At 22.5% G+C, this 17,601-nt stretch overlaps 1 protein-coding gene across 5 annotated transcripts in view; it reads left to right on the top strand.

Annotated features, from left to right (window-relative positions):
• The window catches only part of LOC117177715 (chloride channel protein 2), a 245,804-nt gene that overhangs the window by 148,989 nt on the left and 79,214 nt on the right, over window positions 1–17,601 (top strand). For 4 of the 5 annotated variants that reach the window (XM_033368597.1, XM_033368589.1, XM_033368598.1 and 1 more), the window contains exon 2: window positions 2,040–2,127. The exons of the other annotated variant lie outside the window; for it this stretch is intronic. In XM_033368597.1, the coding sequence (XP_033224488.1) occupies window positions 2,040–2,127 (88 nt within the window). The remainder of the gene's footprint in view (window positions 1–2,039; window positions 2,128–17,601) is intronic. 5 annotated transcript variants of the gene reach the window in all.

Below are 17,601 nucleotides of genomic sequence, written 5' to 3'. Positions count from 1 at the left end.
TGATGTAACTTGCTTTTCCCTATTCCATTTCAAAAAATTATAATTTTAGATTAACAAATGTCTATAAATATTTATAATTTATAATTGAAACAAAATTGATTAAAAATACCATAATTTTATATATCTGTATTTATTGTATTTTTGTACTAATATTGTAATTTTTCCAAGTGGAAAAAGGGATAGGGTGAGAAGTAACTTGCGTTTCCCTTTTTTAGCTCAAAAAGTTACCATTTACAATTTAAAAAATTTATAAACATTTATAATTCTGCAACTAAACTTGCATTTCCCATTTCTAGCACGAAAAATTACCATTTAAAATGAAACAAAATTCTATAAACATTAATAATTTGTCAATAGATCAGAATTAATTTAAAATATTATAATTTTATAATAACTAATCAATTTATTATTATTTTTTATTAATATTGCTAGTTTTTAAACTCGAAAAGAGTTTGAGTACGAGGTAACTTACCTTTCCCTTTTCCAACTCAAAAATTACTATTTTAAATCAATTTGTATAAACATTTATAATTTATTAATGAAACGAAAACGATTTAAACATTATAAATTCATTATATTATATTAATTTTTTTATTATAATTTTTTAATAATGTTGTTCTTTTTAAGCTGGAAAGGGGGTAAGGCACGAGGTAACTTACCTTTCCTTTTTCCAGCTGAAAAAGTCACCATGTGAAACCAAACATATTTTTATAAAAATGTATAATTTATTATTGAAGCAAAATTGATTAAAAGTATTTTAATTTTAATTAAAACAATGCTTAATTTTTACTATTCTAATATTTGAAATGTAGTAACTGTTAGATATTATAATTAATCAACAATCAATAAAATTCTTTAAAATAATGCAAATCAATTATCAATTGTAATAAATTTCTTCTCATATTGTTTCGTTCTTTACTTGTTTTTAAATCAAAATAAAAAGAATATAATAATACAATTTTATTTTATGTTTTATTTTAGACAAATATAAATGTTATTGTAAAAAGTTTAGAAAAGTGAGTATAGAAGGATTATAATTCTGTAAAAACAAAAAAGTTAAAAAAATCATTTATTTAAAAAATTTAGATTATTTTTGTAATTTTCGACAATAATACTAATGTTTTTTGATCTCCTGCGAATGATACTTTTGTACTAACAAGAAGTTTTTAGAATTTTAAAAATATTCCTAAATGAAAATTTGAAGGTTAATTTAGGAAAAATAATGATAAAATTACAAAAAATAGAGATCATTTTTGATATTTAAAATTTTTTTAAACATTAATGATTTATCAATAAGAAAAGTGTATTTTGCACATTATTATTTAAATGTTGACTCTAAAATTTTTCATTTTCACTATTCCAATATTTTAAATCAATTAATTGTTAAATTTAAAAATAAATCAGTAATTAGTGAAAATCTTCAAAATAATTCAAATCCGTTAATTCTTAACATGAATCAAATTTTGTATCGATTCACATTTCATTCAATCAAATTCACTTCTTCTTACATCGTTCTGAAATTTGGTTTAATCATAAGCCTCTAAAAAAATGTGTAATATAAAAACTAATTGTTTTTTCTTCAGAAAAATAGGCACGTGTTTATAAAAATGGTGTAAAAGTTATTATTAATTGATTATAATTTCGTGAGAAAACCTAAACGTTGAAAAAAAATCATAATTGTTGAAATTAAGTTTGATGGAAATTTTGGTGTTTTTGACAAAAATGCAAATGTTTTTTGTTCGCTGTCGACTGATATTTTGATTTTGTACTAAGAAGAAGGTTTTGCAAAAAGTCTCAAACTATTTCTTAAAATTTCTAGGAAATAATTGTTTTAATTATTTCTATTTTACACTTAACTTTTTAATTTTTGTACAAAGAAAATCTTGTACAAAATAGATTAATAATTTGCCTGTTAACCGAACAGGGGGGGGGGGGCATGAAATGCAGTTTTTCTTAATTAATAAAACATATTTTTAATTTTGAAAATAATAAGACAAATAATTTTGAAAAAAATGTATACATTTTTTATTATTTAATAGACCTTCTCAAGCGTTCTACCCATGTCCTCCATCCAATCAAGATGAGGAACAGCAGTACTTCGACCCCTTCGACTATTTTAACACTGTTGTAAGAATAATTAATTTAAAACTGCCACTATTTTGCATGATGCATTTACACGCTTTTAAATATTTTCCGACTTCCACAATTACTCAAATAAAGTAGACAATAATATTTTTAATTTTAATTTTTATGTTTATAGAAAAATTTGAGCATCTATTGCTAAATCAAAATATGGTTATTTTCTTCAGAAAAAACAGTGAAGCAGCAGAATTTTTCTTTACAAGAATTTAAATGTGAACAATCTTTAACTCATTTAAAATGATAAATTTATCATAAAAAATTTACTTGCCAGTAATAATATTTTTTTTCATAATTTAGAATATGCTTTTCACTTTTATTGAAAGTTAAATTAAGGATGTTCACCACTTATCTCAAGTTCAAAAATAGGCATTTTCAAAAATAATTTCTAAAATCTAGAAAATTATTCTTGTTTTTAATTGTAAATTATTTTGGAAGGTAACTTAAGGCCTACTTTCGGAAAAATATTTCAGGTTCAAATTGTTTATTTAACAGTGCTTTTTTTTACTTTAAGGAAAAGTGGCATTAATATTTTGTTATTCAAAAAATTTTTTCAAAGAAAATATTGTTTATAAAAATATTAATTGTATAATAGCTAAATGAAAATTTTCAGATAAAAATTGCATCATAGATAACACTTCTTAACTATAATATTTGTTTCTAAACTTCCCTTTCGGTTTTTTTAAAAAATCAGTTCCGTCTAGGTATAAGAATATCTCCCTTAATTTGATCAATCATTTTCAACATATAAGTTTTGAGTTTGAAATAAATAGTGAATATCGTCGATCTTTGAACTTGGATCAGTTAGAATTATTTCTAATTTTAATTATTGACTGAATGCTAGCCATTAAATATTTTTGAAACTTATGCAATAGATAAAATTCAATCGAACAAAGCGAACGGAATAAATGAACGAATGTGCTTAATCCATTCCAAGCATGTATCACGCAAGTTATGTAGCCTGCCGTCAAATCTTAAATTATAATTAATGTTGAAAATGTCTTTGTTAATTCTTTCTTAAAGCGTACTTAAAAATTTAAAAACCAAATTAAGATACTTTAAAAAATTGGCATGTCTGCTGAAACTAAATTGACATGGGAATTGCATCTGGATAAGAACCATATGTGAGAGAATGACATCTGGATAAGGACCATAAGTAGAATTTTTCTAGATTAACAAGGAAAGTAAAAATAATATTACTTTTATACAAAAAGAGATTATTATTTTTCTTTTTAAGTTGTAATTTTTAACAAAGAAAGATGATTTTCAAACCAAATGGTTGAATCAAAAAAAAATATTGCTTTTAGACCAAAAATTTAAACTTACAATCAAATAGTTTAAATTTGAAACGAAAGAGACGAATTTTCAAACAACTATCTAATTTTCAAACACAAACGATTAATATTTAACCGAAAACAATTGCATTTAATCAAATAGATCCTAAAGTAAAAAAGACACTGTAAAAAAATAAAATTTAATTTTCAGTCGAAAAGGATGATTTTTTCTAAAGACGAATTTTAAACGAAGCTGTGGAAGTTTGCACCAAAACAGATAATTTTTTTGAATAAATGTTCTAATTTTCAACACAGTAATAGAGTTTTTAACAAAAACAAAACAACAAAAAAACGAATTTTCAGTCAAGGAGATGAACTTTCAACTGAATTTATAAATTAAAAAAAAAAGTTATTACTTTAGCTTTCAATCAATATGTTAATGTGAATCAATACAAAAAGATGAATTTTCAACGAAGAATGTAATACTTGATATTTAAAACAAAAAACTATATAAATTTGAAAGAAAAAATAGCTCAATGAAAATTTAAAAAAATATATAATAGTCAATATTTTAACCAAAAAGTGCTTGATTTGAAATAAAAAACATATAAATTCAATAAAAACAGATGAATTAAGAAAATATATTTTTGATTTTCAACCACTTTGAAACAATTAGTTAAATTTTTCTTCAAAATAATAGAATTTTAACCACAAAAAGAAAAAATTTTAACAAAAAAGATTATTACTAAGCCAAAAAGGGAAATTAAAAAGAAATTAATGTTCAACCCCAAAAAGTGAAATTTTAACAAAAAAATTAATCTTTTACGAAAAATATTAATTTTCGACTAAAAACGATCAAATTTTAACCAAAAATAAAAGAGTTGAATATTTAGTAAAAAAATTAATTTTCAACCAAGATAAACCAATTTTCAATAAAATATTTAGATTTTCAACCAAAAAAGATAGAATAGTTAAATTGTCAATTACAAATATTAATTTTTAACTTAAAACCTTCAATTTCCTTAAAAAAAAATAAAACTGCTGAAATTTCAGTGAGAACATTTAATTTTCGACATCAAAGATGAATCTTAGACAAAAGAGTTTAATCTTTAACCAATGAAATGAGTTCTTAACAATTTAGTTTAAGTTTCAACAAAATAGTTTGATTTTCATCCACAAAAAAACAAATTTGCAACAAAACAGTTGAGTTTTCAAGCCAAAAAGATGGATTAAAAAAAAAGAGTTGAATTTTGAACTCAAAAATGTGAATTTTTAACAGAAAACTTAGTTTTTATACAAAAAACTAAATTTTTATCTAAAAACGTTCAAACGATCTATTTTTAACAAAAAATGAAATAATAACATTTTCAATACGAAAAATTAATTTTCAACCAACAAAATAGACGCTAAAAATGAAAATAATTTACTTTTAGTGTGAAGTCTTCTTTTATATTTTCATGGTGAATAATTTTTGTAAAATCTGCATTGAGATGGATTAGTAGAACACACATTTTTTTTAGTTTTGGCTTTAAAAGTGTACTATTACATTTTTCGTTCATAATTTATCTCGTTTGGTGGAAAATTTTACTAGTAGTTTGAAAATAAAATTATTTTATTGAAAATCTGACTTTCAAATCTTTCTTATCAAAAATCCAGCTACTTGTTTGAAGGCTGTACTAATTCGGCAAAAATTTTTTTTGGTTGCAGATAGATTATTTTACTCGAAAATTTATCCATTTGATGAAAAATTTCACTTCTTTTTTGAAAATTAGTTTTTTTTATATTTTGTTGAGAATTAATTTTTCTGAATGGCAATTTTACCATTTCACATTTGGGTTGACGATTAATCTGTTTTGTCTGGGTATTAGATTATTTTGTCGAAAATTCGTTCTTTTTGTTGAAAACCCAAATTATTTATTTGACTTAAACTATTCTTAAAAAAAATAATTTTTTGTTTGTAGATTCATCATTTCAGTTAAAATTTCATATTTTCCATTTGAAAATTGAACTGTTTTGTAGAAAATTCGTCGTCTTGGATACAAAATTTGGTATACAATTAAACTGTTTGGTTGAAAATTTAACCACTTTGTTAACAATTTAACTATTTTAATGATAATTTAACTTTTTGGTAGATAATAACGTTGTTCTTGAAAAATCATAATTCAGGGTCGAAAATTAAACCATTTTGTAAATGCGTCATCTTTTTGGCTTCGAAATACAACTTTTTTGTTAAAAATTTATGTATTTAGTTGAAAATTAATTTTTTAATAGAAAATTAATTTTCTTTGATAGAAATAAATTTTTTTTCTTAACAATTGAAATATTTGATTGTAAATTAATCTTCTTTTTTGGGTTAAAGTTGAACTATTTGATTGAAAGTTAAACTACTTTATTACATTTTTTTATTCATCCTTTTGTTTAACATTAAAATTTTTTGGAAACTGCGTGTTTTTTAAAATTAATTTTTATGTCTGAAAATCTAGATTTTTTTTGTTTGAAATTAATCAGTTTTTTGGTTGAACAGTCCCATTATTTTATTGTAAATTCTTTTTTATCAAAAATTCAACAACTACTTACTTAAAAGTTAAACAAGTTTATTTGAAATTAACTTTTTTTTCTAAAATTGTTTTTTTTTTTGTTAAAAAATCAACTGCTTTGTTTAAACTTTAATACATTTTTAAAAGATGCATTCGTTTGATTGAAGATTTATTATTTTAGTTAAAATTGCATATTTGCCTTTTGAAAATTGAACTATGTTTTAGAAAATTCGTCTTTTTGTATTAAAAAATTCTACAGTTGTTTGATAAAAAATTCATCCCTTTGTCAAAAATGTGAATATTTGGTTAAAAATTCATTTTTTCAAATTCAAGTTTTTGGTTGGAAATTTGTCTTTTTTGTTGAAAAATTAACTGTTTTTTAACATTTTTCCTTCTTTGCTTTTGATTTAACCAGTTGAAAATTCCATTTTTTTGCTGTTAAAAATTAATTTTTTGAACAGAATATTTGACAATTCCGATTTTGGTTTCAAAATTGTGTATTTCCGTTGAAAATGCAACTATCCTTGAAACAAATTGTCTTTTTGGCTTGAAAATTTAACTCTTTGGTTAAAAGTTAAACTATTTTGTTGGAGATTCTTTCGTTTGAAAGATAAACTATTTTGTTAAATTCAATAATGTATTTACAATAAATTTCCTTTGAAAAATTTATTTTTCTATTTTCATAAAGAAATGTTCCTTATCTAAGATTCATTCTCACACCTTTAATTTAATTAGAATAAATTTTTTTTTTAATAATAAAATGCATTTTTTCACGGATTCGACTCATAAAATTTGCTGCACACGCCTATTGTATTTCCTCAAGGAAATTTCAAAAGTTCACTGCCTCGATATTTGATCACGTGACATTTGCACATTTATGTCGAGTAGACTTTTGATGTTCTTGACTGTCGGCCAAATACAAGTGTCAAGTTCTCGAATGGTTACGTACAGCATTCTTTCCTTCTCTTCCTTCCTATTCTGCGCTCTAGAATAATTAATTAAAAACGAAATTGATTATAAAAAAGAAATTCATAAAAAAATAATAAAAAAGAATATTAAAAAAATTAATTTAAAAAATTCTGTAAGTAGGTACGTACATTTAGGCGAATGCTGCCTACAGTGGATAATGCAATCTACAGTATATAATAATTAATTAAAAATGCTATGTCTGTATAAAATAACTAATTAAATTCAATTAATAATTAAGACACTATAATATATAAAAAATTCAAATTCAAATTAGTTAATATTTGTTTATTTGTGTTCTTAAATAATTATTATTAACTGTAGGTTGCATCATTCACTGTAGGGAGGGTTTCCCTACCAGATATTTCACTAGTCACATGAAATTGGACAAATTGCTTTTCGAAAATTTAACTAGTTTTTCTTTCTATATCATAAGTAATTATAAACTTTTACACAAAAAATTAAAAAATTTAATTATTGAAATCGGTGAAAAAACGAAACCAGTTCTTACTAGGGATTACCAGATTAAACTGAATTTGGCGAAACACCTGTGTCGAATATAAATTTGTGTTTTAATGGTTCCATTTTTCTTAGAAGAGATTTAAGAGATTTCAATTTTTGAATAAAAAATCAATTGATTTATTGAGACGAATAATGTTAATTTAATAATAAAATACTTTCAAATAATTTTCTTTGGCACTTGCAAATTAAATCCTAAATTTTATTATTTCTTATTGTTTTGTCTATTCTTTGTCTACTTTTGCAATATTTCAAAATAAGCATCAAAATGAAAGAAGCTGCAAATAAAATAATTTAAATATTTTTTCCTCAACAGAATTTTACCTAAAGGAGGAATATTATTTTTCTGTCTATTCTGTCTCTTTAAAAAAATATACATCAAATTTAAAGAAACTTTAGGTAAAATAGTTTACTTCTTTTTTGCAACAACAAGTCTAGAGAAAAAATATTATTTTCTATATATATATTTATTTTCTATTCCTATCTATTTTTTATATATTTTTTGTTGATTCTAGCTGTTTAAAAAAAAAATATCTTCATCAAAGACGCTTTTATTAAAATAATTCAACTATTAAAAAAAATGTTTTTCTAAAGAAGGAATATTATTTTTCTGCTTATTTTGGCTATTTTTCAAAATAAATATTAAAAGCAAAATAAATATCAAAAGCAAAGAAGAAGCTTTTCAATAAAATAATTTATTTTTTAAAAATATTTATTTAAAAACGGAATACAATTTTTCTGTATATTTTCTTTCTATTCTCGCCATTTTCAAGATAAATATCAAAATTTTACCTGAAGAAGCAATATAATTTTTCTGTCTCTTTTCTTCCCTTTTTGGCTTTTTTCGAAACGAATATTGAATTATAAGAAGGGGCTTTTACATGAAATAGTCCAATTATTTTTTTTTCCAACAAAATCTTTATCCAAAGAAGGAATATTATTTTTCTGTCTATTTTCTGCCTGTTCTGACTATTTTTCAAAATAAATAGCAAAATCAAAGAAGAAGCTCTTGGAAAAAGTTATTCAATTCTATTTTTTCATTCCAAAAAATGTTAATTTAAAAAATTATTATAATTATTTCGCCTTTTTCCGCTATTTAAAAAAATAAATATTAAAATTAAAGAAGCTTCAAATAAAATAATTTAATTTTTTTTCCAAAAAAAAATCTGAAGGAGGAATATTATTCTTCAGTCAATTTTTCGTCCATTCGAGTTATTTTGCAAAACAAAAATATTAAAGTCAGTAAAGCTTTAAATATAATAATTCAATTTTTTTCCAAAAAAGATTTACCTAGAGAAGGAATATTATTTTTCTCTCTATTCTGGCCATTCTTTAAAATAAACACCAAATCGGAGTAGCTTAAAATAAAATAATTATGTTTTTTCCAAAAAAATGTTTATATAAAGAAGGAATATTATTTTTATCTATTCTGGTTATTTACAAAAATAAATATAAAAATTAAAGAAGATTTAGATAAAAAAATGCAATTCTTTTATTCCAAAAAAAAATCTCAAGAAGAAATATTATTTTTCTATCTATTTTCCGTCTATTCTAGCTGTATTTCAAAACAAAAATATCAAAATAAAAACAGATTGAAATAAAGGAATTCAATTTTTTTCCAAAGAAATGTTTATCCAAAGAAAGAATATTATTTTTCTGTTTATTCTGGCCATTTTTCAAAATAAATATCAAAATCAAAGAAGGTTTAAATAAATTAAATCAATTTTTTTCCAAGAAAATGTTTATCTAAAGAAAAAATATTATTCTTTTGTCTATCCTTCGTCTATTCTGGCAATTTTTCAAAATAAATATCAAAATCAAAGAAGCTTTAAATAAAATAATTCATTTATTTTTCTCCAAAAAAATGTCTACCTAAAGAATGAATATTATTTTTCTGTCGATTCTGGCTATTTTTCAAAATAAATATCAAAATTTGAAGAAGTTTTTGAATAAAATAATTTAATTCTTAAAAAAAATATTTTTAAAAAAGGAATATAATTTATTTGTCTATTTTCTAGCTATACTGTCTATTTTTTTATTTTTAGAAATGAATATCAAAATCAGAGAAGGTTTAAATAAATTAATTGAATTTTTTTATGTTTTCTGAAAGAAGGAATATTGATTTACTGTCTATTCTGGCTATTTTTCAAAATAAGTATTTAAATTTAAAGAAAAAGCTTTTGAATAAAATAATTTAATTCTTTAAAAAATATATATTTTAAAAAAAGGAATATAAATTATTTGTCTATTTTCTAGTTATTCTGGGTATTCTTTCTATTTTTAGAAATAAATATCAAAATCAGAGATGTTTTAAATAAATAAATACAATTTTTTAAAGAAAACTGTTATCTAAAGAATGAATATTATTTTTTTTGTCTATTTTGGCAATTTTTGAAAATAAGTATCAAAATCAAAGAAGTTTAAAATGAAATAATTCGATTCTTTAAAAAAAAGTTGAAATAAAGAAGGAGTATTATTTTTCTGTGTATTCTGGCCATTTAAAGAAATAAATATAAAAATTAAAGAAGCTTTAGGAAAAATAATTCACTTCTTTTTTCCAACAAAATATCTAGAAAAGAAATATTATTTTTCTGCCTATTTTCTGTCCATTCTAGGTGTTTTTCAAAATAAAAATATCACAATCAAAGAAGCTTTGAATAAAATAATTCAATTATTAAAAAAAAAAAGAATATCTGAAGATGGAATATTATTTTTCTGTCTATTTTGGGTATTTTTCAAAATAAATATCAAAATCAAAGAAGAAGCTTTTGAATAAAATAATTAAATTATTCATTTCCAAAAAAATGTTTATTTAAAAAAGGAATATAATTTTTCAGTCTAATTTCTATCTATTCTGACTATTATAAAAATAAATATCAAAATCAGAGTAGCTTTAAATAAAATAATTCAATTATTTTTTTCTAACAAAATATTTATTTAAAGAAGGAATATTATTTTTCTGCCTATTTTTGTCTATTTTGGCAATTTTTAAAAATAAATATCAAAATCAAAGCAGCTTTCAAAAAAATAACTCAAGTTTTTTTAAAACACATTTTTTATTTAATGAAGGAATATTAATTCTCTGTCTAATTTTACGAAATTCGACCATTTTTTTTTACATTCAAAAAAGGCAATTAAGGAATCGTCTACTCGGGAATCAGTTTCACACATGTGTGTAAATCAACCTTGAATCTTAGATCGTGTGAACCGACCCAGGCAGGTGGCATCCAGCCACGTGACTGTTTCGAAAGGAATATTGGTTTGCAGATAAACCATAAGATTGGTCAATAAACAAACGCCTGATGCAATATTTTTTCTATTTATTTTTTTTTAAAGAAAATAAGACTTTTATTCATAAATTAATAATAATAGCGTAAAAGTTGAGACTGAGATCAAGGCTTTCGTTCTTTTTTAATACAACAGTCTTAATTGTCATTTAATAATAATATGTAAGTACAAAGAATGAACTACTAGGACTGGTTCTTTCAATCAATAAATCTTGTATAAGTATTCGTGCAAATAAAGTTGGTTGTCTCAAAAAAAATTTTGGTTATTTACACCAAAATTGATTTTTTGTTTTCTTGAACTCTCTAATAATAATAATAATTTAAAATAAATTTTCCTAATATTAAATAATAATCTACCGCTAATTTATTAATTTACTTAGTTCAGATTCAACCTGAAATGGTTAAAATTTGAAAATTTTAATCATAAAATGAATAATTTAAAAAGTTTTGATTTTTAAATTATTTAAATTTACTTACAAAAATTGAATTTTTTTTAATTTTTGTGTATGAAAAATTTTTGATATCACAATTCTTGGCAATTCAAAAATTTTTTGTTTTAACCGAAGTTTGAATTCCCTTTATCACCATTTTTTGTTTAAATGGTTTGTTGTTAAACAATTCAAAATTAAATGCTTCCAGAATTATTTCAAAACAATAAAAAAGGAAGAAAATATTTTCGAGATTTTCAGCCTTAAAAATTTAATTAAAAGATTGTAAAAACTAGGCTTTGAAAGTTTATTTATTTTTTATTTAAAAATGTTCCGAAATATTAGAAATTTTAAACTCAAATCAAAGAAATAAATAAAGTTTAATAAAGGTCTAAAAAATATATATAAAGTAAACTATCTAAAGAATCTTACATTGAATTGAGTTGTATTACGTTTAGTTTAATTAAATATGTTTAAAGACAGTTTATTTTATTCAATTACACTGAATGACATTTAATTCCATTTTTTCCAGTTGGGTGCCACTCGATTTCATTGGGTTCTTTATAATCCCACTGAATTTCGTTAACTTTCATTCAATTCCATTTAATGCCTCTAAATTCCATTAACCTTCTCTGCATTTCATCGTATACACGAAATTCTTTTGAATGTCATTTAATTATATTAAATAGCATTAAATTATATTCAAATTCATTTAATTTAATTGAATTATTTTGAATGTCACTGAATGTCACAGAATTCCATTAACTTCAATTGTATTTCATTGAATACATTCAATTCTTTTGAATGACATTGGATTCTATTAAATAGCGCTCAATTATATTGGATTTAATATTATTACATTGAATTATTTCGAATGCCACTAAATTCTATTAGCCTTCATTGTATTTTATTAAAAACACCGAAATTATTTTGAATGTCATTGAATTGTATTATGCGGCACTTAATTCTATTTAATTTCATTTTATTCTATTTAATTTTTTTTACATTACAATAGATTTCATTACTTATAATGTATTTTCTTGAAAAACTAATTTCTTTTGAATGTCATTAAATTCTATTGAGTTGCATTGCATTGTATTACATTTCATTTTAATCCATTGAATTCTTTTAAATGCCACTAAATTCCATTAAACCTCATTTTATTTCATTGAATGCATTACATTCTTCTAAACCTCCTTAAATTTTATTAAGTGGAGCTAAATTCTATTTAATTCCACTGTATTCGACCAACCTTAATTGTATTTCATTGAATGCATTAAATTGTTTTTAATCTCATTGAATTCTATTGAGCAGCGCTAAATTCTATTGGACTCCATTAAATTCTTTTGAATGCCATTGTATTCTACTAAATTTCATTGTATTTTATTGAATGCAATGAAATTATTTTGAATGTCATTAAATTTTATTTATTGTTATTTAATTCTATTCAATTCCATTTAATTCCATTGAATTATTTAAAATACAACTGAATTCCATTAATCTTCATTGTATTCTACTGAATACATTACAATATTTTGAATCTCATTGAATTCTATAAATTGGCACCGAGTTTGATTAAATTACATTTTATTCTATTAATTTTTTTTAAACTCCAATTAAATCCATTGTGTTTTATTTCGTTCAATCTTTTTGAATACCAGGAGTTTCATTAACCTTCATTTTATTTCAATGAATACATTGCATACTTTTGAATGCCATTGAATTATATTAACTGTAACTGAATTATATTGAATTCGGTTTTATTCTAAAAAATTTCATTCTTTTAAATTCGACTAAATTCCATTAAACTTTACTGTATTTTCATAAATAAAATTAAGTTTTTTAAATATCATTTAATTCTATTGATTGGTACCGAGTTCTATTTAATTCCATTTTATTTTAATGAATTATTTTAGATACTGCAGACTTCCATTAACCTTCATTGTATTTCAATGAATACATTATATTTTTTTGAATGTCATTAAGTTCTATTAATTGGCACTGAATTATATCAAATTCTATTTTATTCTATTCAGTTTTTATTTACTCCACAGAATTCCATGAACCTTCATTCTATTTTAGTGAATACAACTAAATTATTTGGAATATTATTGAATTATATTAAGTGGAACTGAATTCTATTCAATTGAATTTTATTTCGTTCAACTATTTTGAAGTTCACCGAATTCCAGCCACTATAATTGTATTTTATTCAATACATTACTTTCTTTTGAATGCCATTGAATATTATTAACTGACACTGAATGATATTGCATTTCGTATTATTCCATTCCATTAATTTATTTTAATTCGAGTGAATTCTATTAAACTTAATTGGATTTTATTGAATACAACGAAATTATTTTGAATATAATAAAATTCTATTAAGTGTCACTAAATTCTATTGAATTCCATTTTATTCTATTGAATTCTTTTAAAAGCCACTAAATTCCACTAAAATTTGTTCTATTTTTGCGAATACAACTAAATTTGTGTGACCATCACTGAATTCTATTGGCTGTAACTGAATTCTATTCAATTCCATTTTATTTCGTTCAATGTTTTTGAATGGAACCGAATTCCATTAACCTTTATTGCATTTCATTGAATACATTGCATTCTGTTGAATATCGTTTAATTCTATTAACTGTAACGGTATTATATTAAATTCCGTTTTATTCTGTTCAATTCATTTCTTTTGAATTCGACTGAATTACATTAAACGTTTTTGAGTTTGATTGAATGCAACTATATATTTTTTAATATCATTGGATTCTATCGAGGGGCAATGCGTTCTATTCAATTCCATTTTATTCTATTAAATTATTTTATTATAAGCTTGATTTTCTTTGAATAAATACATTCCATTCTTTTAAATGTAATTAAATTCTATTTAGTGGTGCTAAATTCTATTAAATTTTATTTTATTATATTGAATTCTTTTGAATGCCACTAAATTCTATTAACCTATATTTTACCTATTTCACTGAAAACAGCTACATTTTTTTGAATCTCATTGAATTCTATTGAGTGGCACTGAATTTTATTAAATTCAAATTTATTTGATTGATTGCATTAGAATCCCACTGAATTCCCCTTAATTCAAAATAATGTTGATTAAAAACGTTAAGCTTTTTTCAACAGTTATCTATTTTACAATGAAAAAATTCTGTTAAGTAAATCCATTATTTAAATACTTTTCTTAGAAAACAAATATTGATGTTATAAGTTGAAGATCTACTAATTTCTTTCTTAATTCTGATTCGGAAATGTGTTCGATGGAAATATACTCGCTTGTTGTTCGTTTACAAAAATCGTTATAGATAGGGAAATTCCATTGTAATAAAAAATCACATTTTTTATGTAAAACGGTTTGTTATTGTTTTGCAAATAGGAGCAATCACCATTAGGAATACTTTGAAAAATAAACGAGACCTTGATATGTCGCTAATTGTTCACTGTCTGTACGATTCATTGCCAACTACTAAGTGCCAATTTTTAGTCGTTGCGATAAACCGCAGACTGGGTTGCAAATATAGTATTTCTTTAAATATAGGTTATTAAAATTTAATGACACTAGTTTAAAAAAATTAAAAAATATAAAAATTATTATTGATTTATTACAGTCTTTTTATTTTCAGTCGTAGCATACTAAAAGAATGGTACAAATCTAACAAATCCGAGGAAATCATATTCTCACAACTTTTAAAGCTATAAGCACTTTAAATTTAGAAAATGTTACGAGAAAAAAATTAAAATTTTAAAGACGAAAATAAACTATAATTTACTATTGTTAATGGAGCCAAGTATTTGTATTGTACTGTTAGACAGTACTGTACAAATCGGCAGGAATCTAGCGGATTCCTCCTTTATCGACAGAAGGTAATCCAGAGGCCTACTTTACTGACTATAGTTTATATAGATTCCTATGATTTTATCGACCGTCAATGTATATTTGTACCTCACTATCGGTCGGCAATAAAGGTTTCTAGTAGGTATACAATCAATGTCGGATTTTAACGATTTTCAACCTATTTTCAGATATTTTTTAATATTTGACGGATTTCGAAACTTTGTAAAGGGTTTTAAGAGATTTCTAGGGATTATGTACGACATCCATCTAATTCAAACGATTTAAGTGATTTTAATGGATTTTAAAGGATTTTAAGAGATTTTTATAAGACTTAGAAGATTTCAACTAATTTAAAGAATTTCGACAAATTAACCAGAACAGACGTATTTTCAATAAAAGATAAATTTTCAATTTAATGGTTCTAATAGTGGATGATATGTTATTATAAATTGTATTTGAATAATTTGTTGTTTATATTTTATTTGAATCTAAAAGTTGCTGACTAAATAGTTGGATTATTACACTAAAAAGATCAATTTTTAACCAAAAATACAGTAAGTGAATTTTCATTTCTGATCAACAGTTTTTAATCGAAAATTAGAATTTTCTGCAAAAAAGTTAAATTTCATACCAAATAGTTGCATTTTTTACCAAATGGATCAATTTTTTAATAAGATGATTACTTTTATTTACCGAAAGAGACGAATTAAAAAAAGAGATATTAGTCAACATTTTATTTTATTAATTTTTAATTTATATTTTTCTCATTCGTAATGTTTTTTAATTAAATGGTTATATTTTCTTACTTAAAAGGAAACATTTTTAACTGAAAGTGCAATAGTTAAATTCTTATTTAGGGTAATTATTTTTTAACACAAAAAAATATTTTTCGAAGAGCAGTTTAATTTTGAAAAAAATTGTTGAATCTTTAATACAAAAAGATGGATTTTCCAGAGACCTGTTGACTATTTTGGCACTATTTTTAAAATTTCATCAGAGGAGGTGATGTTTTGAAATGAGTATCTGAATTTAATTTTCAAAATTATAAGTTCATACCTTTTAGTTATTTATCGATGTATTTAGATGCGCTAATTAAAAGTACATATGTTTTAATTATTTAACCATTTTTTTACACGTTGTTATTTTTCTGTTAAAATGCACATTTTCTGTATTTTTTTTTTAATTTTGAAAGTGTATTATCAATCAAATTTCTAAAAACTACAGTCCAAATAAAAATATTAAAAAGTCAAGTAAAAATTATTTGATTGTTTCAATGCAAACAATTGTTTAATGCTTCTTATGTTTTGAATTAATTAACTAATTATTACCTGATTAATTTTGTTCTCAGGATTAAATTACATAAAGATATAATTGTTATGTGCTTAGTAAATTAATATAAATTTATTATATCTTTAAGGGAATGTAGTTGAATATTCACATAAATTTCCATCATAAAAATTTATTAATATTTAAAATATCTCTATTTCAATTTCATATATTTTGGAAAGGTTTGTATATGAAATGAGTATATAAATTTATTTTTCGTAATTATATGTACTTATGTTTTGTTTTTTCTGGAATTAGTTTAGAATGTTATTAATCAATCAAATTTTTTGAAATTAAAGTTTAAATTTGGAAAAAGTGAATTGGAATGTCTCAATAAAAATAATTTTGCATTGTTTTTTAAGTTTTTACTTGATGAAATAATTATGTTACGAATAATTTTTTTCAAAATATTACATTACATAAAGATTGAATTTTAATTTCTTTTAAATCAAGTATCATAAATTGACAGATTGCTTTAAGGTCATGTAGTTGAATATTTTCTATAAGTTGTATAATAATAATTGTCTGTATCCGCAATGCTTCTATTCTAATTAAATAATTTAGAAAATTTTTTTGTGATATTGTGAAATGGGTATCTGAATTCAATTTTTAAAATTATATTTACATATATTTTTTCGTTCTGAAATAAGTTGAAACGGTTATTTATACATCAAATGTGCTATAATTTATATAATAAAAGCTTGTTTATATTTATAATACCTCTATTCGAATTATATAATTTTTTATAGTGTTCGTGATGTTGTGAAATGAGTATCGGAATTCAATTTTTTAAATGATATGTACATATATTTTTTATTCTGGAATTAGTCAAAAAGGTTACTCAATAATCTGCTTCAAAATATTAAATCAGATAAGGATTGATTTTTTCTGAAATAGGTATCATAAATTGTTTGTATAATTTTTAAATAACGTTTGTTTTGATGTGAGATGAGTATCTGAATTCAATTTTTTAAATTATTATATGCGGATATAATTTTTTATTCTGGAAATAGATAGAAAGGTTACTTAAAAACCATATTTGCTTCAATTTGTATCATAAGAGTTTCTTTATATTTGCAATGCTTGTATTCCTAATGTAAAATTTTTAAAAATATTTTTGATGGTGTGAAATGAGTATCTGAATTGAATTAATTGAATTTTTAAAATTGTATGTATATGCATTTTTTTATTCTGGAATTAGTTAAAACCTCTATTTATATACAAAATTCGCCATAATTCGTATAATAAAAGTTTTATTTATATTTACAACAC

This window comes from Belonocnema kinseyi, chromosome 8, assembly GCF_010883055.1.
Source record: "Belonocnema kinseyi isolate 2016_QV_RU_SX_M_011 chromosome 8, B_treatae_v1, whole genome shotgun sequence".
In the NCBI taxonomy this organism is placed as follows: domain Eukaryota; kingdom Metazoa; phylum Arthropoda; class Insecta; order Hymenoptera; family Cynipidae; genus Belonocnema; species Belonocnema kinseyi.
The sequence above is the reverse complement of the archived record's forward strand: the minus strand, read 5'-3'. Positions and strand labels throughout refer to the sequence as shown.